Source organism: Macaca thibetana, chromosome 15 (genome assembly GCF_024542745.1).
Source record: "Macaca thibetana thibetana isolate TM-01 chromosome 15, ASM2454274v1, whole genome shotgun sequence".
Classification (NCBI taxonomy): Eukaryota; Metazoa; Chordata; class Mammalia; order Primates; family Cercopithecidae; genus Macaca; species Macaca thibetana.
The window spans coordinates 43,240,777-43,262,427 of record NC_065592.1 but is presented as its reverse complement, the minus strand read 5'-3'; the positions used below and the strand labels follow the sequence as shown (position 1 = coordinate 43,262,427).

The window sequence follows — 21,651 nt, the reverse complement described above, 5'->3', positions numbered from 1 at the left end:
CCATGCCTGGCCTCAAATATTTTTTAATTGACACATTGTAACTGTATGCATTTATAGGGTACAATTTGATGTCTTGATACATGTATGTTGTATAATGAGCAAATCAGTATTAGCATGCACTTATCATTCCTTTGCAGTAAGGACATGTAACAGTCACTCTTCTAGCTATTTTATAATATACCATATCTTACTACTAACCATCATCACCCTACTGTGAAATATAATACCCTAGAACTTATTCCTCCTAATTGTAACTTTGAGCCCACTGACCAAGCTCACGTCATCCTCCCTAAATTTTATTTTGAAGGGCAAAAATATGATTATTACTGAACCGTTATATTTATGATAACTCTAGATTTTGTTGGCTTGGTTTTTCCTGTAGGTATACAGAAGATGGGTGTCCACATAAGAAATTCTTTCACACACGTTTTCTTATGCGAATGAGGTTAACACCAGATTGTTCCAAAATGTTGATTTCAACGTCCTCTGGATATCTCTTAATTTTGCATGATCTTGACTTAACTAAGTCTTTAGAAGTAGGCAGCTATCCCATTTTAAGAGCAAGAAGAACTACTTCAAGTTCAGGTAAGCTTTTCTTTTTTAGTCAAAAAGATTTTTCTCAAGAATCTCAAACAGAGAGATAATATATGTTTCTTTTCTGAGAATGATAGCAGGAAAGGGGAAGACAAAAGGCATTCTTTAGAAAGCTCAGTGATGGGTTTTTATCCAAGCAAGTGTAATGATTTGTATGTATCTCTGACATATCATTCATATGTACCTCTGAATCACAAATGGACTAGGAGGAATAACTGCCAACCCTAACGTATTTTCTTTTAGCTTTATGCTAGCCACAGGATCTTTTCATCAGTAATTTTAAATCATCACTATCTCAAAAATTAGTGATGGCACAAGGTCTTAAGTCCTTCTGGAATCAAGCAGAGCTTTTATTAAGTTATGGTCAATACAGAGTTTTAGTTTTAAGTCTATCTGTGTCCTAGACTTATAGATGTCCAGACACAGATAGTTGGTGCCATCTTATCTCATTACTCTCTAAACACTCTCTTGCTAAAACTCTGTCTCTTCTCCCATTGCTGATTTTGTTAGACTTAAGTGAATTTAGGGTTCAGAAAAACTTAAGTATTGTATTTTATCAACATTATGTGATTTAAAAAAGACTATATTTCATCTACCTTTGGGAAAGAGGTGAGTGGTTTACATTATGAACAAATTTATATAATTTACATTATAAACAAAATCCAGGGGAAAAAAGACGTAAGCATTTGGAACATAGAATGCTAATAAATTGCTATTAAAAGGCAGCTTCGAATGGTTGGGACCAGGTACAGGGGCTCACACCTGTAATCCCATGACTTTGGGAGGCCAAGGTGGGAGGATCACTTGAGCCCAGGAGTTCAAGAGTAGCCTGGGCAACATAGGGAGACCTCATCTCTACAAATAACTTAAAAATTTAGCCAGGCGCAGTGGCTCACGCTTGTAATCCTAGCACTTTGGGAGACTGAGGTGGGCGGATCGCTTGAGCCTGGGAGTTTGTGACCAGCCTGCACAACATGGTGAAACCCTGTCTGTACGAAAAATACAAAAATTAGCCAGATATGCTAGCATGCATCTGTAGTCCCATCTACTGGGGAAGCTGGGGCAGGAGGATCACCTGAGCCTGGCAGGTTGAGGCAGCAGTGAGCCATGATTGCGCCCCACTGCACTCCAGCCTGGGCAACAGAGAGAGACCCTGTGTCCAAAAAAAAAAAAGAAAAAAAGAAAAAAAGAAAAAGAAAAGAAGAAAAAAAAAAAGGAATCTTTCTCCATGTGCACAGGACCACTTCCGAAGATTCCTTTGGGAAAGTACAGACATCATTGTACTACAGTGCCTGGTGTAATTGCTAAAACTAGAAATTTAAGTTTTACCAACTTACTTGCAAACAAGGGATTTCATAAATATATGAGTATAATCCTTTTAGATTCAAATTTGCCTTTTAAGTTAAACATGATAAGCAACTCTAACTTAGTGAGAAATAGTGATTTTGAATGTCTAGTTGGCCTATTTCAACTCAAAAACCAACAAAGTTTTCAGTTTTCTAATGGTAATTCTGATAATAACATCACAGGATATTAGACTAGTAAGAATTCTTAACATAGGTGTGGGACCACTATCAAAATGTGATGATGAAATAGACATTGCTATTTGGAGTAATATATCAGACTCCACTACCTGATCCTCATTTTATTTTTTTCAATGTAAACTTTGTGTCACATTTCAGAGTATTCACATAAACTTGGCACAGTAGTGCATGCCTGTAGGCCCAGCTACTCAGGATGCTGAGCCTGAGGTGGCAGGATCACTTGAACCCAGGAATTAGGAGTCCAGCCTGGGCAACATAGCAAGATCCTTGTCTCAAAAAAAAAAAAAAAAGACTATTCACATAATTTCAATAATGATAATGGAAGTTTTTGGTATACTTTAAAGAAGAATCTCTTCATGTTTCTGGTAATGGGCCTGATGTTTGGACCCTATTTTAACATAAAAACAATAGGCTTAAGAGCTTAGTTTTCGCCGGGCGCGGTGGCTCAAGCTTGTAATCCCAGCACTTTGGGAGGCCGAGACGGGCGGATCACAAGGTCAGGAGATCGAGACCATCCTGGCTAACACAGTGAAACCCCGTCTCTACTAAAAAATACAAAAAACTAGCCGGGCGAGGTGGCGGGCGCCTGTGGTCCCAGCTACTCCGGAGGCTGAGGCAGGAGAATGGCGTAAACCAGGGAGGCGGAGCTTGCAGTGAGCTGAGATCCCGCCACTGCACTCCAGCCTGGGCGACAGAGCCAGACTCAGTCTCAAAAAAAAAAAAAAAAAAAAAAAAAAAAAAAAGAGCTTAGTTTTCATTTTCATTGAATTTTTGGGTTTCATTTTAGTACAGAAATGATGAGGATCCAAAGATGCTCCTATGATTATTTTGTTTTTCATTTTTATTTCACATAGTCAAGTCTTTGATATAAAAGATTCAGAAAGGGACTAGATCTTAGAACACTTCAAAGAGCTGTCTTGCCTTCCTCAGTCTTATAGGCCAGTTATATATGACCATTTTTTTAAAATGTTAAAACTATGGTTCGAGCAGAATAATTAAAAAGTGAAAAGCCACTACCAGAGTTATGCTAGGTTTATTGTCAGAATTTTTTATATTTTTAAGATTTGACCACTTCATCAAGTTCATCTGGTCCTAGAGTTTCTGGCTCACCTTGTCATCATAGTGATTCTAATTCTTCTGAGAAACACATGTCACGAGCCTCTCAAAGAGAAGGTAGGTTAAAAGTTGGATTTTATAATCTTGTAACAACAGATTCTGCCAATCTGATTAATTATTGATTGTTTAAAATCAACTTTATGGTTTTGATCCATAAAAATAAAAGCAATGGAGATGAGGTGATTTATCCCTCAGTCATCATCTTCAAAAAGCTAACCAAGAGTCTCTGGGGTTGAATATCTTGAGTTAAATCTTAATGGAATATGAGTTTTGGTTTTATTAGCTGGACTTAGTTTGGTCTAGTTTGGAGAGCAAGTAGTTCAGAAATGTAGATTTCAATCAAGATTGTTGTGAAAATTAAATGAGATTATGCATGTGAAAGTTCTGTATAAATATAAGGCATGAATTTTCAGGTAATTGTGAAAGTCACCTGGCTACCCTCAGACTTTTTGCTCTGCCATTTCTTTGTCTGTGCAATGCCTGACAGCTTCAAAGGGTTTGTAGGATAAAGATACCATCTGGCTCCACTCTGTATTTCCCAGTTTTTTCCTAGCCATTCTGGCAGAACTAGGTGCTGTGCCCTATACCTTCCACCCCCCAATTGAAATGGTTTCTACCTATACAAATTCCACATACTATTCCTCTTCATACTAATCCACATCTAAGCTCTTACATTATTTATTGTTTGTTCTTCTCTTTGTGAACTGAGTATTAAGAGCCAGATATGGCTTTTTTTGTTTTTTGTCATTTTGAGTCACTTTTGGAAATAGAGATTTCTCTACCTTGGTATTTTGGGCAGAGACTGAATCTCAGGCTTCTAATTTGTGTTTTCACTGGGTAGCTTTGCCTGGAAGATGCTGGTTATCTTGCATGGCTACTTATGTCAGTAGAATGGTTTAAGAGCTCTTTCTAACCTAACCTATGGCCTATCCACTTGCCTCTGGATATTGAAGTCTGTGATATTTCACTTTAAGGTTAAAGGCTCCTCATCTTAAATGTAAAGATTTATGCCCAGAAGTATAACATTTTTCCTTTGATTTGTAACACAAACATCTTTTGCAGATTCTTCCTGTTCTCCTTCTCCTTGTGCTATGGGAAACAAGTCAAGGCTTCTAATAATCATTGAGAAAAATCTTTATTGATTGACTACACCATCCACAAGAAAAAGAAACTTAATTTAAGAAGAAAAGAATAGTTAACATGCTTGCTTGTTATTGACCAGTGGTAAACACACAAACACAAATATACAGCAGTTCTATGCCACAGAGAGTTGAGAATGAGGGAAGAGATGATATATGAGAAGGCTGGAAAGAAGAGGAAAATGAGAGGGTGGAAAGAGAGGGAAAACATGGGAGAAGGTGGGGCTTATAGGTGAAGTTGCTCTAAATGTTGGAAATCCTGCATCTTCAGATGTCAGAGTATGTTAACACCATCCTTTGGCAGATATAACAGCTGTATAGAGCAGAGGCTTTCAAATATATTTCAGCATTAGAACTCTATTTTTGACATGAAATCTGCTGTGGATTCTTAAGAGATGTAGCACAAATAAAATCAAAGTAGCTCTGGTTCAAGAAAAATTAGGGAGGCTCTTGACCCTCCAGTCTTCCTCACCCCATCTCCACCTTAGCTCACACGTGGTTTCCCACTTTTGCCAGCTCCTGAGGAACCCCAAGGGGCACAGTTAGCAAACCACCTACTTAGAATGCATTTTTTGTCTGCTTTTATTATAGGTTTTCCAAATTAATTCTTAAGCGTTTTTCTCTAAAATTGTTAAAGTTCAATCACATGTGAAATAGTCATTTCAGTAGAGTTTTGTTATAGCAGTGTAATTGAGAGCTTCACAGGTTTCTGTTAATGATGTAGTAATCTAAAGGGAATCTTTAAAAAGAAGTTAACACATCTGCTTGACAAGCAATTCACAAAGGATCTGACAGAGGGAGCTCATTACCTTCAAAGTAACTCCTTCTGCAGTCAGAGAAGTGTTGAAATATTTCTCTTGCTATTAAGTTTCTAAGTTGCTTCCTTACAGTGTCTATGAAAGTGGTTTTTCATGCACCTGAAGGACATAACACACTCCCATTAGTAACAGTGCCTTACTCCAGCAGTCATTTTCACTGGGAGTTAGGCAGAAGGAAATGATGAGGCATAGTAGAATCACCAGGAAGATGTATGATTGGCAATGTCTCCCATCCCTTGTTTTGACATGCCTTTATGTGAGGTGTCCTTCCTCACCTCCAAAATTTGTTTTGTTTATAGTATTGTTGTTGCGGGGGCATAATTCCTGATCTTTTTATTTGCTTAAAGGCAATTCTCGTGGCTTCCAGGTATTTCCTTCTCTGGACCAGAAAGCACCAGGTCCAATAAGATGAGAATTGTTACCTTTTACCTTTCTAGAGTCCTTTCATGTCACATAACTTTGGTTCTTACTTAAATAAAGAGCTTTCTGAGATGTAAGAACCCCTAGTCAGCTTCTATGCCTTAGCCTTAGGTCGGCGATGATTACTGCTGTGGGAACTTGGATTCTTTCATTCTATTTATACCATTTCCCCACACCTTCACCCTGCCAAAACTCACACACCATACACTGGGGAGTACCATGCTCTTTAACATATGGTAGCATAAGGGGCAGACTAAGGAATGATGGCATGGGAGGTGGCTGCCAGAAATAAAAGCTTTGATGAACTGCCTTAGTTTTTTGATAATACAAATTCCACATCCTCCTTTTCTTGTATCTCAGGAGTTTCACCACGAAATAGTCTTGAAGTCGTAACCCCTGAAGTTCTTGGTGAGAGTGACCACGGAAACTGCATCACATCCTTACAGCTGCACCCAAAAGGCTGGGCCACTCTTCTTCGGTGCTCAAGCAACAGTGATGATGAGGAGGTACAGGCAGCAGCACTCCACCTTCAACAGGGCTCATTGGACAAATTGCCATTGCCGTGTGTGCAGACCTTAGGCCGATCACTGACTGCAGTCTCTGCCTTCAAGGGCATACTGCTAGAGATCCTGCTTCTCGACTCTCCTGTTTCTGTCCTCTCTTGCTTCATATGGTATCATTATCCCTTCCAAACTCTTCTTATTCCTCTCCTGCTGGAGTTGAACAAGGTGGGACGTACTTTAAAGGCCAGCATCAGCTCAGATTTTGCCCAGCTTCTTAAATCTTGCCTCCTTCATCTCACCCCCCCGCAAAAAAAAAAAAAAAAAAAAAAAAAAAAAAAAAAAAAAAAACCCTTGTATAATAAACATAGGTCTGAAATGTTTCAGCTAAGCTGGCTAAATGTGAGATTTTACTAAGCCAATTGAGTATCATAATTTTCTTTTTTTAAAAACCAGGGGAAACTCTGGGAAAGGAAGGGACTATACTGATGACTAGGGGGAAAGGTGTTAAATGACTTTATGATTCTCATCACTCTGGAAAGCAAGAGTCTTCCAAGGATCTCACTGGTCCTAGAGGCCACAACTGAAAGGAGAGAAGAGAAGAGCCTTTGAATTGTGTAGGGGAAGAGGTAAGATACTCTAGGGCTTGGATGTACTCCAGGAATTTTTAAAATATCAACATTGTTGTTGCCCTTAGAAAAGAGAATGTATTACTACAGAAGTCACAGGCAGCCTCAGGGAACAAAAGGCTTTAAAGCATCATAACACAGAATAACCTTAGCTTATGAAGATAATAAAGTACGGGGCCTACAAGTTTTGTTAGTTGGGAGGGGGATAGCATTATTCTGAGTGATTTCTTGTAACAATTCTGTGGCTTTGGCAATCTGTTGAGCTTTTTAAAAATAAGGAATATCTGTAGAACTATTTGGGCTCTGTAACCTTGGTTTGTCTCCCTTCTCTCCCCCTAGTGTACTTGTGTCTATGAATTCCAAGAAGGAGCTCCAGTGCGACCTGTCTCACCTCGCTGTTCTCTACGACTGACTCATTACATTGAAGAAGCCAATGTAGGCAGGGGTTACATCAAAGAACTTTGCTTCAGCCCCGATGGGCGAATGATTTCTTCCCCACATGGCTATGGGATTCGTTTGTTGGGATTTGACAAACAGTGCAGTGAACTTGTTGACTGCTTGCCCAAAGAAGCCAGTCCCTTGCGGGTGATCCGTTCTCTGTACTCTCATAATGATGTGGTACTGACAACAAAGTTCTCTCCAACACATTGTCAGATTGCCTCAGGGTGCCTTAGTGGACGGGTTTCTTTGTATCAGCCAAAGTTTTAGGCACAACTTACATCAAATAAGGAACTCTTCTGGTGTTTGACTTAGGAATTACTTCAATTTAGATGAAGTATTTTCTTTTTAGAAGATCTTATAAGTTTGGGTCAAGATCCTGGTTCTTATGGGTCCATGAACACACTTGTGACCTTAGCACTTGGTCATCCAGCATCATACAGGCATCTCCAAGTTAGACTCTATGCAGCATCATCTTTTTCAGCATTCCTCTGCTCCTGCTGATCTGTGCCACTGAACTCCAGTTCTTCTGGTCATTTTGCATGGTAGCTCTTGTCAAGTTCCTTTCTTCCTCACTATTTCTCTCTTTTCCTCTCCCTGTCCCTCTCTTTCTTTGTGTTGATTTTGGTGTCAATTTTGTGGAATTTGGCAGGAGTTTTGATTGGAGTAGGAGAAACCCATGACATTAGAATTGAATAAAACCTAGAAACTGGATATTGGCATATTGGTTGTTGAAAAAGAAATTTCATCTTCACTTATGAGTATACTTGGTCTTTTAAAGTTGCTGTTATGTTTATCCATATTGAGCACAGATAATGGCATTATTCTTATAATTGTTAAGATAATCTTGCAACAAAATGTCTTTTAAGTTTCCTGTTAAAATTATAAAAAGATTTTCATGGCGAGAGGGATTTTATTGTGAAATTCTAGAAGCAAATATTACCACCTCTCTTTGTAATTTACTTTACTTGTATGAATTTAACATCTCTAGCATGTATCCTTACTTGATATTTTGTTCCTATCAACAGCATTAGAAAGGAAAGGAGACAGAATGGGCTTTAGTTATTTCTATTGCACAGAAAAGGATTTTTAAAATTAGATTAGTACAATATTTGGTCATAGAGTGATAAGAACAATGTGACTTAGATTTTCTGTATTTCATCTGCCAGATTATTTGAATCACACAGGATGATGTGTTAACAGTATTGGGGTGGAAGAGGAATTAAGAGTAGAGGTAGGGGTTTACTCATTTTTCTTCCCTGAGCCAGGTGTCACAAGCCAACTCTGTCACCATTAGTGAGGGGAGAGTTGCAGTCCTCTTCAAACTGTTACCATAAGTATGGTAGTCAGTGACTTGGATATCAAGACTAAGTGCTGATATGAAGACTTGCCTTGTGTTTTCTTATGAAACACATAAGTATAAAGCAGGACTCAAGCACAAGGCTGACTGTTCTTCTTTGAATAACAGCTTTCTTGCAGTCTCCTCCACATGGGTGGCACTGTGTTTAGAAGGGATTACCAAAGGCTGGAGCAATTTAAGCTATGCACTAGCCTTGCCCTCTTAGGTTGCATTCTCTCTAGGCCACTGGTTCTCAAACATTAGGGTGTATTGTACCCATTACAGAGCTTGTGAAAAATGCAGAAACCTGAGCCTCACCTTATGAGATTCTGATTCAGCCAGGGGGAAGACAGGAATTTGCGTTTTTCATAGGAACCTCAAGTAATCTTTATTCTGAGGGTCTCTGGATTGCAGGTTGAAAAACATAACCTTAATTAGCAGTAAATTCTTCTCTACCTGGCCAGGCACGGTGGCTCATGCCTGTAATCCCAGCACTTTGGGAAGCCGAGGCGGGTAGATCACGAGGTCAGGAGTTCGAGACCAGCCTGACCAACATGGTGAAACCCCATCTCTACTGAAAATACAAAAATTAGCCGGGCGTGGCGGCATACACCTATAATCCCAGCTACCGAGGAGGCTGAGGCAAGAGAATTGCTTGAACCTGGGAGGTGGAGGTTGCAGTGAGCCGAGATTGCGCCACCGCACTCCAGCCTGGGCAACAGAGTGAGACTCGTCTCAAAAAAAAAAAAAAAAATTATTCTCCACCCATTTGGTGCTTAAGACAATTCCCAGAAACTGTTTTCATTATTTAATAAACAATAACAGTAAATGAAAGTAATTTTAGAGGTGGAAAATAACTTAGAATGGAATCATTTGCATTAATTGACAAATGAGAGAAGTGACGTGACTTGCCTAAGGTCATCCCACAAAGTTAGTGGCAGAGTTGGGACTTGAATTCCAGTCTTCTAATTCCTTGCTCAGGGCAATTTCTACTGTGTTATGCTGTCTGTTAGAAACAATGACTTATGGACATTTTGTCTTTAAGTTGTATTATTGTTAATACCCTTAAACTGGCCAATAGATTTTAAAAAGGCAGGCATGGGAGTAGAAGCTGAGACTTCTAGCCATAAGAAGAAAAGTATTTTAAATCTTACATAAATGTTTAAACAACCCAAAATACATGAATAAAAATGACATTTCTTTGTAGGACCTACCAACTAACTATTCACACACATTTATAGAGGTTAAAAGGATCTTGGCTCTAAAACAAATTTTTGAAATTAGATCATTTTACCATGGATGTTAACAAAACCGGAAATTTTTTATCATTGAGAAAGTTACCACAAAAGCACAGTAAATACATAGACTTGCCATACATTTTGTAAAAAACACATTTTTTAAAGAAAATAGGGATGGGCACGGTGGCTCACGTCTGTAATCCCAGCACTTTGGGAGGCCAAGGTGGGAGGATCGCTTGAGTCCAGGAGTTCCAGACCAGTCTGGGCAACATGGCAAAACCCCGTCTCTACCAAAAATACAAAAATTAGATGGGCATGTTGGTAAACGCCTATAGTCCCAGCTACTCAGGAGGCTGAGGTGGGAGGATGGTTTGAGCCTGGGAGGTGGAAGCTGCAGTGAGCCCAGATTGCACTATTGCACTCCACCCTGGGCCCAGACCCTGTCTCAAAAAATAAAAATAGGCTGGGCATGGTGGCTCATGCCTGTAATCCCAGCACTTTGGGAGGCTGGGGTGGGTGGATCACTTGAGGTCAGGAGTTTGAGAACAGCCTGGCCAACATGGTGAAACCCTGTCTCTACCAAAAATACAAAAATCATAGCCAAGCATGGTGGCGGGCGCCTGTAATCCCAGCTACTCAGGAGGCTGAGGCAGGAGAATCGCATGAACCTGGGAGGCAGAGGTTGCAGTGAGCCGAGATGGCACCACTGCACTCTAGCCTGGTCAACAGAGCAAGACTCTGCCTCAAAAAAAAAAAAAAAAAAAAAAATAGATAAAATAAAATTAGTTTTGGAGGTGAAAACACCCAAACTATGTTATTATTTAAAAATAACCTACCAAGTACAGTGGTCATATTGATATTCAAAAGAAATTTCATAAATTTTATCAACTCTGGAAAGAGTTCCATATCAGATGCTAGACCAGCAAAGTTGCCCAACTCAAAATTCAGCCAATGATTCTTTAACTACTATAGAGAGTACCTGTCATGTGTCAAATAATGTACAGACTTCACTACTAACCCTCACAAAAACTTGCAGGGTAGGTGGAATGAGCCCCAGTTTACTTTGGAGGGAACAGTGGGTCAGAAAGATTAAATGACTTGCCTTAAGTCATGGAGTAGGCAGTGAGAGGCAGCACTGGGATTCAAACCCAGGTTTGTTTCTTTTTCCAAAGCCTGTGCTTACTGCTTTACCATTGTGCTCTTTAATTTGTAAAGTACGGTAAGCCTGCCTGTTATTTGTTTAGTATCTTCTGGAAGTATTTTTTTTTTTTTTAATTATAGAGCTAGCTTACCATTTGTATCATGTAAAAAAAAACTGTAAGATTAACAGTTTCCATGAGACTATCATAAACTCAGGGCACACATTCTGGCCATTCCTAACTAAAAAACTTCAAGCAGAATAAGCAGCTGTAAAATAGAAAAAAAAAAATGAAGGATAAATGGCCTTGTGAAAAAAACAGAGCCACACAGATGAGAATTAAAAATTAACAGCCAGCAAACTCAAAAGAACCTTTGTCCTCCCTGAGGTATGGGGACGATGAAAAAGATATCAAGGAATATTAATCAAGGAATTAAACGGCATCAGGAATGCTATAGTATTGGAGGAAATTACTTAACATTTCAAAGCCCCATTTCACTTGAGTGTAAAATCTAATCTGATGTTTTTTACTCTGAATTTTATTCAGTTTTATTCATAATTTATAATTGGTAATGTAGTATAATTGTTAGTAAATGTAGTACAAATTGTGCTCCTGTTTAAAAAGTTTTCTGCAGAACAGTGCATTTATGGCAATGCTATGTTTAATGAGTTAGGGACATCAAATATATAGTAGTTCCTTATTTTCAGTTGTGAAAATGAAATGGCTAAAGCAGAAGAGACATCTATTTTAGTCTTTTAAAAATGTGTGTGGGTGGTCTTTTTTCCTCAGAGGCCCAAAGCACATGTACATTTTGTTATTTCTCCTTGCTATATTCCTGAGACTATACTAAAAATTTTAAGAAAAGGAACAAGAAAAAGGTAATTCATGTGTTCCCCACTCCTGTGTCTAGAACCAAGATCACATTATATCATTGTTAACATTGTGTTATCTAGAAAGTGCAATATAGGGAAAACACTCTGAGAATCTTTTAAAAGCCTAGTGTTTCCCTTATTTGTCAGAATATGTGGTACTGGCATCCATAAGTATCTGTTAAACTTGTATTTAGCAGGACAAATAGTGTGATACTTATACTGATGACAATCATCCCCATTTAATGACCAGCAGTCACTGAGTGCTGTGAAAATTCACTCAGTGATACCCCGTGTTGGTCTTGAAGGAAACCGTACATATTAATTTTTGGATAGCTAATGTATATCTCTTAAGTGCCAAAATTAAAAACTTGTAATTATTTTTGATGTGAGTATTTTAGGTATGTTAGTATACCTTCCTGCCTTCTTCTTAAACATCATGCTCAGTATAATTCACATTTTCATAATGAAAAGTTGAAGTTATATTCATAATGTATTATTATAAGTATCCAGCTCTGATGTATGTAAAACACTTTGTAAAATGTAAAGGGCTATAACAAATATGCTATAAAGTGATTCTCTCAGCCCTGAGGTATACAGAATCATTTGCCTCAGACTGCTGTTGGATTTAAAAATTTTTTAAATATCTGCTAAGTAATTTGCTATGTCTCCTCCCACACTATCAATATGCCTGCCTCTAACAGGCTCCCCACTTTCTTCTAATATGCTGTTATGAGCTTGGACTTGAGATAACTGTGCCTGTCCAGAGTGTCTACAGTAAGAGCTGGAAAAACTCTGGGGGGCACAGTCTTTGAGACAGCTCTTTTGGTTGCTTTCCACTTTTCTGAAAGGTTCCCAGTAACCTTCTAGATAATAGAAACTCCCAGTTAAAGCCCAGGCCACCAATTTTTTTTAGTTGCAACTAAGTAAGATATACTACAAACTAAGGATGCTGCTAGATTAAGGAATAAACAGCAATGTACCAAAGTACAGCAAAGCAACAACAAAGGCTCTGTATTTGCAGAGGGGTCTATCATGCTTTTAAGAAAAAAGAAGAAGAGTACAGGAAAAAAATTCAGATAGACAAAAGAGTATTTTGGATGCCATTAAACTTTTTCAATAACCATAAAAACATAGGCTTAAATTATCAAATATTGTTACAAAGACACAGTTTTATCTCATTATAGAATAAGATTATACTGAAATTTATATTCTAGAAATGATTCTAAATCATGTCCTAAGAATTTCTCCCAAATGTTAATGGAAATTACTATCAAAAGGAAAATCTCAAAGTTACCATTATGCTGCTCTCTTTAGTTGTAAATGAACTAGGGATAAAGATATGGGTTTTAACAAAAGCCCCAAGGAATATATCTCACATACACCTCCTATATGTATGTGTATATAAATGCCATTATAAATGAAAATGTCACCCAGAGATAATAAAATAATTTTTGAAGTTTAAATCTGGTCCAAAGTCTTTAAAATAGGTAGAATTTTCAGCTTTCTTAAGTTTCTCCCTCATTTAGATTTCATGGTTTTTACATTAAAGGGTGAATATTTGAATTTTCTTTTAAATTTCACTGCATCTTCAATTGCCCAACTGTGTTTTCTGATAAATTTTAGATTCACATTTTTAGGAAATTTGGAGTATTCTAGATAATATACTAGATAACCAGAGTTTTCTCAGTAGGTTCTGAGGTGTTTTAAGTTCCTATGCTAGACTGTAAGCTCCTTGAGGGCAGACTGTTTTATTTATTCTTGTATTCTCAGTGCCTGGTACAGGACTTGACACATAGTAGTTATTCAATAAATATTTGTTGAATTAATCAAATGAACCTTCACCATATGTGGCTTCAAGCTCTCATGAAGCCAGCAGAATGCAGTGTGCAGATTATTCAGTAATAGATGAATCCATCATTTATTATTATAATTAACAGACTATATTCATCAGGGTAAGATTTGTTCTAACCATAAGCAACCAAACATTTCTCATTGACGTGGCAAACTGCAAGTTAAGACTCAGTTTTTCATTCCACAAACATTTGAATAGCTATTATATGCCTAGTTTAGTACTGGGAACTCAAGGGACAAAGATAACTATCGTCTTGGTATTCCATAGCTGTCGCTGAAAGAGACTTCTGTTCAGGGCTGGCTTTAAAGGGGTTGCACATGTGCAGTTACATAGTGCCCCATACTTAGAAAGGTTCCATGTAGGCCGGGTGCAGTGGCTCACGCCTGTAATCCCAGCACTTTGGGAAGCCGAGGCAGGAAGATCGCTTGAGCCCGGGAGTTTGAGACCAGCCTGGGGAATATAATGAGACCCCATTTCTACAAAAAATGAACACACAATTAGCCAGGCATGGTGGCATGCACCTATACTCCCAGCTACTTGGGAAACTGAGGTGGGAGGATCACCTGAGCCCAGGAAGTTGAGACTGCAGTAAGCTGAGAGCACATCATTGCGCTCCAGCCTGGGCAACAGAGTGAGACTGAGATTGTCTGGAAAAAAAAAAAAAAAAAAAAAAAGTTGAAAGGCCTCATGCTTACTTTAATGGTCTGCTATAGCCATCTTGAAATTCTCAACTTTTTGAACAAAGGCACTGCATTTTTATTTTGTACTGTGCTCACAAGTTATGTAGCTGGTCCTACTTAGATGTAATCATTTTGACATGATGGGTACAAAATAATAAAAGAATTATAGTATCTTTCACTTACCTTCTAATAAAGATATTCACATTCATTGAGAATTAGCTATAAAATGTATAATTTAGTAAAATAACTTCTAAAATTAAAACCACCTCGCTCCCACAAATTTTTGGACAGATCAAATGTTCTTCATTTCAGAATTACAAAAGCTTTCTAAAACTATCATTTTTACCTTTTTAATTGAATTGTTTTGAGTCTTTCAAATGGATGAATGTAGAGTTATAGATGAGTTTATTTTATCTATATACATACCTACATAAAAATATAAGGTTTTAATTTAAAAAAACCTTTATATTATACATGCAGTGAATATGTGATATAAGTCTACCTCATAACATGCTTTTTAAAAAATAAATGCTACTTTGAAACATTTGACACACTTTGTGTGTGGCTAACCTGTTTAAAAGGTTGACGGCAAACTTGATTTAGTAATTGCTGGAGATTTTTTTGTTTGAACTCCCTATATGTGCATTTTTAGACCAAAATCAAGTACAAGGCTATGACAAAGGAAGTGGCTTGGTAATTCTTGTTAGTGATATCCCGGACTTTTTCAATCATGCACTCTCCATCAGAAAATATTTAAGATCCAAATTCTGATTATCTATAAATGATGGGTATACTATTGTACTGATTTGTTAAGTACATTTTAAAACATACACAGAGGAAAATTGAAAGTTTAAAAGGATATGGTTTTTAAAAATTAAAGTTCTAAATTTCTTCCTGTACTTCCAGGGATAAACTGTGCCTCAGCTGGTATACAGACATTTCATCTTGGGAAGGCTACTATCTAAAATGTAGAATTGGCATTTTACACTAAAAACACATTTACTAAGATTGCATTTTTCACATATGTTCACTAATGTTCTAGCCATTTACAAGTTTATTTGGTATGAATATGTTTTGTAGAGTTTTAAAAATTAGTTCTTTATTCAGTGAAAATTGTATTCTTATCAATAGGAAGCATCATTCTTAGATTTTTACTTTTGTCAAGCTGTTTACAGTGACTGAATCTTATATAAACTTAGAACATGCTATTTTTCACAGTGTTCCCGAGAATTTCATTTTCTTGTTGTATTACTTAACAGTGTGATTGATGGTTAATTTTGCCAGATTATTTTCATTCACCAGAATATTATAATCATATCTGGGACACTCTTTTTGGTAAATCATTGGAGATTAAAAAAAGAGTGAATCCCTTTGAACTCAAATTATTTTGTGAAATTAATCATTCAGATAAACTGATTTAACTAACTATAGCACTAATTATCACCATTTTGTTATCTTTATGACTGACATATTTTGGGCTATTTAGAAATATATTTTTAATTGAAAGGGAAATAATTATTTGGCATGCATTAATAATAATGAATCAACAATATATATCTGTTTTCTATTGCAGCTGTAACAAATTACCAAACTCAGTTATTTAAAACAACAAAAATTTATGTTACAGTTCTGGAGGTCAGAAATGGATCTCACTGGGCTGAAATCAAGGTGTTGGTGGGGCTGTGTTTCCTCTGGGAGCTTAAGGGGAGAATTCATTTCCTTGCCTTTTCCAGCATCTAGAGGCCACCTGCATTCCTTGGTTCATTGCCCCTTCTTCCTTCAAAGCCAGCAGAAAAGCATATTATTTTTTTAAAAAAAATTTACTTAATTTTTTTTATTCTTGTAGAGACAGGGTCTCACTATGTTGCCCAGACTGGGCACAAACTCCTGGGCTCAAGTGATCCTCCTGCCTCAGCCTCCCAAAGTGCTGGGATTATAGGTGTGAGCCACCGTGCCTAGCCAAACATAGCATATTCTGATCTCTTTCTCTGACACTGACATTTATTCTCTAGCCTCCCTCTTTCACTTACACTGACCTTTGTGATTACATTGGGCCCACTGCATAATGCAGGATAATCTCTCCATTTTAAGGCCAGCTGATTAGCAAACTTAATTCCATTTACAACCTTAACTAACACTTGCCCTTAACATTACATACAAGTTCTGAGTATTAAGGATATAGACATCTTTAGGGGCTATTGTTCTGTTTGCTTACTGTGTGCTAGTGTTGGGTACTAGCCTTAGTGCTTCACAGGCACTATTTAATCCTTAAGGCATTCTTATGAAGTGGGTACAGTTATTCCCATTTTACAGAGGAAGAAACTGAGGCTTAGTTTACCTAAAGTCATATACCTAGTAAGTTTCAGAGTCAGACTCCTACCTGGTTCTTCTGACTTCATAGCCTAACTTCAGTTGCTATACAGCTTTGATAATTCAGTGAGAAAATGTTTCCTGCTTACAAACTATGTAGAACATTGTGAATACAGGTGTCATACTGTAAGAGAAATGTATTGCAGCTGTATTCTGTAATTAGGTAAAATTATTCTAATATCATTGTGAAAAAGTTGAAAAGCTGCTGCTTACATGTATAGGGCCAGTAACATTTTCAGAGTTGTCTTGTAACACATAAGTACATTTATTCCCCAGACCTTCATCTACTAGGGCTTAGCTGTTGTGGTTTGTAGCTGTCATATGCTACTTTTAAAACAAATAATGCTGGACGCAGTGGCTCATGCCTGTAATCCTAGCACTTTAGGAGGCCAAGGCGGGCAGACTGCTTGGGCCCAGGAGTTTGAGAACAGCCTGGGCAACGTGGTGAAACCCCATCTCTACAAAAAATACAAAAAATTAGCTGGGCATGGTGGCACGAGCCTGTAGTTCCAGCTATTGGGGAAGGTTGGGGGAGGGGCGGGCAGTGAGGTGGGCGGATCACCTGAGCCCAAGAGGTTGAGGCAGCAGTGAGCCTTGATCATGCCACTGTACTCCAGCCTGGGTGACAGAGTGAGACCCTGTCTCAAAACTAACTAACTAAATAAAAGCTAATAACTATTTAGGATATCAACTTGAAACAGGTATTTAAATCATGACAATGTACATTTATGGAACATTATGTACAGTTGGTTGCTGCATTGCAAAAACTACATACCAGGCGGAAAAAAACATCCACAATATTATTAAAGGACAAAGATAAGCAAGCTTAAAACTTAAGGTTTATGGCTTCCAGAGCCATAATCTTAGAAGTTTCTCTCTTGATCTGTGTGGCTTCAATCACATATTTTTTTTTCCCACAATAATGGGATAATTATAGGATTGCCTGGTTCCTGATGGGGTAAAGGTAGATGTATTAACAGAGATGTTATCAGCCATCAGTGGTGATCTGGTGTCTAGGATAAGGAAACTATGCATCATCTCTATTTGGCAGTGTGTCCCAGTGAGTATGCTGGGCAGAAATAGACTGCCATCTTAGGCCTTAGAATCAGGTTCTTATCCCTGACTCCCCCACCCTACAGGAGAACTCAAGACAACGGGCAGGCACTCTTGGGAGCTTTATCATTGTCCTCTCACCAAGTGTTAGAAGCATCTGCTGTAATACCGCATTAAATTAGCTCTGACTTTGTTCTAGTCAGGGAGTGTCATTCTCATTCTTTGGAGAGACTTCATGCTATCTCCTACCTCATGGCATTTCATCCCCTCTTGGGAAAGTCCAATTTTTGTACAACAACCACTGGGCCTGTCCACTGAGTTCTCCTCCAGGCTCCTCCCTTTTGGCAGAGAACAAAAAAAGTGGTCCTCAAATTTTATCGTGCATTAGAATCACCTGGAAAATGTGTTAAAATACAGATTGCTGGGTCCACATCCAGAGTTTCTGATTCTGTAGGTCTGGAGTGGGAACCCTAGTTTTGCATTTCTAATTAGTCCTCCACTGATGCTATAGATCTTAGGGACCACAATGTGAGAACCACTGATATAGAAAATGCAGTTAAGGTTTAGAGCTTCCATGGATGACAGATGCCATGGATCTCTGTGTAGATAACAGAAGTCCATTTAGAGAACCTCTTACCTTTTTGAGGCCAGTATAGAAGAACAACAGTATGTCCCTTCAGCTACATCATTGTCAGTACATTATCAGGTTTACACTTCTTGAACTGGAGCTAAGAGTTCCCTGATTAAAACATGATATTGGCCAGGTGCAGTGGCTCATGCCTGTAATCCTAGCACTTTGAGAGGCCAAGGCAGGCGGATCAACTGAGGTCAGGAGTTCGAGACCAGCCTGGTCAAAATGTTGAAACCCCATCTCTGCTAAAAGTACAAAAATTAGCCGGGTGTAGTGGCGCATGCCTGTAATCCCAGCTACTCGGGAGGCTGAGGCAGAATTGTTTGAACCTGAGGGGTGGAAGTTGCAGAGAGCCGAGATCGCGCCATTGCACTCCAGCCTGGGCAACAAGAGCGAAACTCCATCTCAAAAAACAAAACAAAACAAAAACATGATATTTACATTACTGGGCAGTTAACTAAGCTAAGATTTCTTACCTTCTCAGGAACAGACCTGGTACTGTGTAGTTTATCTTTTAACTCAAAATGAGAGAGCAGCTACAGAAATTAACACTCCCTGGTATGAACTGTAAATAGCTGCAACTGTTGCTAACAATAGCAATAAATCCAGAAAAGGAACAACTGAAACTTTAAGCAGGGCATACACAACTCAAAACACTTTTTAGCCTTAAAAAAAAGTTTTGTTTTGTTTTTTTAAGTAGTTGTTTCCAAGGAGCCGGGTGCAGTAGCTCACACCTATAATCCCAGTACTTTGGGAGGCTGAGGCAGGCAGATCACCTGAGGTCAGGAGTTCGAGACTAGCCTGGCCAACAGGGCAAAACCCTGTCTCTACTAAAAATACAAAAAATTAGCCGGGCGTGGTGGTACATGCCTGTAGTCACAGCTACTCAGGAGGCTGAGGTAGGAGAATCACTTGAACCTGGGAGGTAGAGGTTGCAGTAAGCTGAGATCACGCCACTGCACTACAGCCTGGGCGACAGAGCAAGACCCTGTCTCAAAAAAAAATAGTTGTCTCCTTGCAAGCTGTTTAAATTATGAGTATTTTAGAATGCCTTGTTGACATTACTTGTTAAAGTCCTTCTCTATAAAAAAGTTAGTTTTTGTTGGGGTAAAATGAAGGATACAAGTTTAACTGTGATTTTTTTAAAAGTTAAAATACAGAGCATCAGATTTGTTCTGGACACATTGCATTTATTCTTAAGTAGTTATTACCTAAATGGTTTTTTTCTTGCGTACTTAATAAATGTATGTACTTAAAAGAAAGATTTCCTGGCATTTATTGAAAGTTGCAGTGTATTGCAGGAAAATCATAATTTTCCTGGTCAGCCTGGTCCCTGCTAGTCAGGAGGTGGGTAGACTTACCCTTATCGCTGGGCAGTCTTAGGAAAGATTTTTTTTTTTTGGGGACCTAGTCTCACTCTGTCACCTAGGCTGGAGTGCAGTGGCGCTATCTCGGCTCACCGCAAGCTCCGCCTCCCGGGTTCACGCCATTCTCCTGCCTCAGCCTCCTGAGTAGCTGGGACTACAGGCGCCCGCCACCTCGCCCAGCTAATTTTTTTGTATTTTTAGTAGAGGCGGGATTTCACCATGTTACCCAGGATGGTTTCACTCTCCTGACCTCACCAGCTGCCTCAGCCTCCCAAAGTGCTGGGATTACAGGCGGGAGCCACCACGCCCGGCAGGAAAGAATGTTTGAAAGATTAGCCTCTGTTTTAGCCACCAGCCCTGTCACAATCGGAAGGGGGGGGGTGGATAGTCCAGACCTGAGTGGGAGGGAACTGCTGTATTATTATCATTAGTGGGGAAGACAAGTAAATTGCTAGGCCACAGGCTTATATTCCCTTCCTGCAAGTATTTCAGTGGTATCTTATAACTTCATAGCAATCTAAGAATAGCATACTAAAAGAGTTAAACTAAGTTTCTCAAGTATTCAGCAATAATGATAAATCCCCTAATGCTTTTTCGCAACATTTTATTATGAAAATATCCAAATAGCAAAGTTAAAAGAATTTTACAGTGAACATTGTTTACCAAGGTTTTACCATTAATATTTTACTTATTTTATCCCTTAACTAACTAGATCCATCAGTCCATCTTAATTTTTTTTTTTTTTTTTTTTTTTTTTTGAGACGGAGTCTCTCTCTGTCACTCAGGCTGGAGTGCAGTGGTGCAATCTTGGCTCACTGCAACCTGTCTCCCAGGTTCAAGTGATTCTCCTGATTCAGCCTCCCAAGTAGCTGCGATTATAGGCACCCACCATCATGCCTGGCTAATTTTTGTATTTTTAGTAGAGATGGGGTTTCACCATGTTGACCAGCCTGGTTTCGAATTCCTGACCTCAGGTGATCCACCTGTCTCGGCCTCCAAGTGCTGGGATTTACAGGCACGAGCCACTGCGCCCAGCCTAATCCATCTTATTTTTTGATGCATTTTAGATTGCTGACACCTGTACTCATCCTTCTAAAAGTCCTCACATGCACATCATTGACTAGAGTTTAAAATTTGTTTTTTTGTTGTTATAAAATGTACATACAATGAAGTACACAGATTAACTCTACATTACTTAAATTTATATAAATGTATACACCTGTGTAATCCAAACTCCTGTCAACATATAGACCACGAGCACCATCCCAGCAAGTTCTCTCCTGCCTCCTCCAGGTGAACTTCTGCCCCTATCCTCCCAGAGGGAACCACTGTTCTTTTTTTTTCCTGCTATAGATTTTCCTCTTCTAGAACTCCATATAAGTGAAATTATCCATTATGTATTCCTCTTGATGATTTCTAAAAGAAATTCTTAAGAAATTAAAAGTGTTTCTGAAACAAGGAGAATAATTGATAAAGAAAATATCAGAGATCAGATTCATTACTTTATTAAATACATTTATTATGAGAACCTCTAATCTGTGGATACAGAAATCTGAAAAACAGACCCTGCCCTCAAGGAGATCACACTGTCCTGGGAGATACAGTACAAACATGCAGTTAGAGACAGGCAAGAAACAGTTATCACTTGGCACAGAAGGGACCTAATCCAGCCTGGGAGGTAATGGAGCAATCAAGGGATATTTAATTTTTACTTTGGAACTTGTCTGGGGCAGCCAATGCTCTTTATTTTCCATAATTTTAGAACCTCTTAACTAAAAATGATTTGTCCTGAAATGGCAGTTTTACAATACTGAGTAGGTGTAATACAAATTCGCTAAATAAATGAGGAAAAAACTGTAAAAGGCACAAATTGAAATTTGGGGATTCTGCTTTCCTCTAGTTTGAGTTGAAA

The 21,651-nt window shown here is 38.5% G+C and overlaps 2 protein-coding genes across 4 annotated transcripts in view; one reads left to right on the top strand and one right to left on the bottom strand.

Annotated features, from left to right (window-relative positions):
• DCAF10 (DDB1 and CUL4 associated factor 10) overlaps positions 1–7,964 on the top strand; it is a 61,855-nt gene extending 53,891 nt beyond the window's left edge. For 2 of the 3 annotated variants that reach the window (XM_050762130.1, XM_050762128.1), the window contains 3 exons: positions 383–585; positions 3,201–3,311; positions 5,992–7,405. In XM_050762130.1, the coding sequence (XP_050618087.1) occupies positions 383–585; positions 3,201–3,311; positions 5,992–6,548 (871 nt within the window). In that variant the 3' untranslated portion in view covers positions 6,549–7,405. Of the gene's footprint in view, positions 1–382; positions 586–3,200; positions 3,312–5,991 lie in introns of all 3 variants that reach the window. The other variant, XM_050762129.1, reaches the window with a different exon arrangement.
• Positions 1–21,651, bottom strand: part of TOMM5 (translocase of outer mitochondrial membrane 5) — a 495,867-nt gene that overhangs the window by 269,070 nt on the left and 205,146 nt on the right. The window lies entirely within an intron of this gene.